The 2,027-nt window shown below is 35.3% G+C and overlaps 1 protein-coding gene across 5 annotated transcripts in view; it reads right to left on the bottom strand.

Moving 5' to 3' along the window:
* Ahi1 (Abelson helper integration site 1) overlaps positions 1 to 2,027 on the bottom strand; it is a 141,471-nt gene that overhangs the window by 109,915 nt on the left and 29,529 nt on the right. For all 5 annotated transcript variants that reach the window (XR_004121562.1, XM_031380555.1, XM_031380557.1 and 2 more), the window contains exon 11: positions 1,028 to 1,257. Coding sequence is in view for 4 of the 5 variants with exons in the window: in XM_031380555.1 (XP_031236415.1) it covers positions 1,028 to 1,257 (230 nt within the window). In the remaining variant the exon portion in view is untranslated. The remainder of the gene's footprint in view (positions 1 to 1,027; positions 1,258 to 2,027) is intronic.

Raw genomic sequence — 2,027 nt, 5'->3', positions numbered from 1 at the left:
TGTAATTGTTTACACTCCAGTGTGTATCTGTATCTACTACTATTAGCCTCTGTAATTGTTTACACTCCTAGAAAAATACATGTTCTAATATACATTGTAAACACAGTCATAGTGACTATTAAACTTGAAATGATCAGAGAATTTTAAAAAATGGTAATTAATGAGTGTTAATACTAAATTTTAAAAACTGAATGGGACCCAGAAAACATATAGGTTCAACATCATGGCCATGTAAGAACACATTACATACCCCTGCTAACAAATACAATTTTTAGAACTGTGGATTTAATAGTTTACAAATTAGCTAATTCAACTGGTGAATACTGCCATATATTAGAATACTCTTTCTAATCTGAGCAAAGACAAAAAAAAAGTATATTCTTAATTTGTTAGAATCTCTAAAGTTGAAGTAAGTATATTGCAGTATTATTTTTCTCTAAATATTATTTTAGATACTTATAGCTACAGCTGTCATGTCTAATCTCTGAAATAACATAAGATGATAAGTTAATAGATGAATTTCTTTATTTTCTTACCTAATAAAAACCTATGTTTTACTTTAAAATGTTACTTATATTATTTAAATGCTGAGGTCCTTTAATTATTTGCAAATTTCCTTCTATATGTATTTTTAAAAATCCTGTCACTATATCCAGCATGTGTATTTACATTCTTTTGGGATTTTCCCCATCTCTTTTATTTTTGTGCATCATAACTCAATATGTTCATAAAGGAAATTACTAAAAATAATAATCACCAATACAAATAAATATATTTATAAACGCAGTACATGAGGGATTTTTAGAAAAAAGGATGGTAACTGAATACAAATACCAGGAACTTAAAAATTTTAAAGTTATTAACAGAATACTTTCACTGTCAGATCTATCCCATTACTTGAAACTACAAATAACTTTAAATATGCACAAATATGAATCCAGCAAATCTCTCCCATGCACCAACTATAAGAGAAAGGAAACAATTCTTCAGGTAAGTACTCCTGATTTGAGCACGTTCTGTGGCATACCTTCATCATCAAAGCAGATGGAGTTGACAAAGCTCTTGTGCACGTCCAACTGGCGCACTAAGATGGCAGCATCCTCCCGTGCGTCGACTTTCCAGATCCTTATCATAGAGTCATAGCAGCCCGTAGCCACCAGCTCTCGTGTGGCTGGATGGAACTTAGCCGTGTAGACGAAGGAAGGGTGAGGTAAGACTCTGAACGTGCTTGTGCTATTGATTTCATTCTTCCAAACCCTGGAAAAGAAGAGAAAGGAGCAGGCTGGAAGTACAGAATGTTCTTTAACCATTTTTAGGAGGATATAGCCAATGAATCTTAGGTAAGCAAAAGCCAAGCAATGGCAAACTAATGTAAGTTAGTATTTATATTAAAAAGTAAGGACGGGGACTGGAGAGATGGCTAGGTTCTGAGTACCACCTGCTCTTGCAGAAGACCCAGGTTAGGTTCTCAGAACCCACATGGTAGCTCATAACCATCTTTAAATCCAGTTCCTGGGGAACCAAGAAACCTCTGACCTCTGCAGGTACCAGGCCTGCATGTGGTAAACATACACACACATTCAGGCAAAACACTCAAACACGTAATTAAACACACTCATACATAAATAAATAACTTTAAAAGACATGATGAAACTTAGTGATTTTTCTACCAGGTTGTATGAACTAGTTCTGGAAATGTTTCCTAGTGGAGGCCAAGAGGATGAGAGAGCCTAATAACTTTTTATTTGTATTCCAAAGTCTAAATAATTAATATACATGTAGGTCCTAAACACTTATACATCATAATTAACTGATTTCCTTTTTAAAAATTGCATGTGTGTGCCCATGTGCATACATGTGGAGACCAAAGCATGACACTGATGCCTTCCTCAATCTTTGAAGTTTAATTTTTGAGACAGAAGCTCACTGATGGTCTAGACAGGTTGTCCAGAAAACTCTCTTCTGCTCCTGCAGCGTGTGCTGCTGTGCCTGACACCCTCTGCTCCTGCTGCTGTGCCTGACACCCT

Source organism: Mastomys coucha, unplaced genomic scaffold, assembly GCF_008632895.1.
Source record: "Mastomys coucha isolate ucsf_1 unplaced genomic scaffold, UCSF_Mcou_1 pScaffold2, whole genome shotgun sequence".
Classification (NCBI taxonomy): Eukaryota; Metazoa; Chordata; class Mammalia; order Rodentia; family Muridae; genus Mastomys; species Mastomys coucha.
Note: the sequence above shows the minus strand (reverse complement) of the source record. Positions and strands in the feature narration are given on the sequence as shown.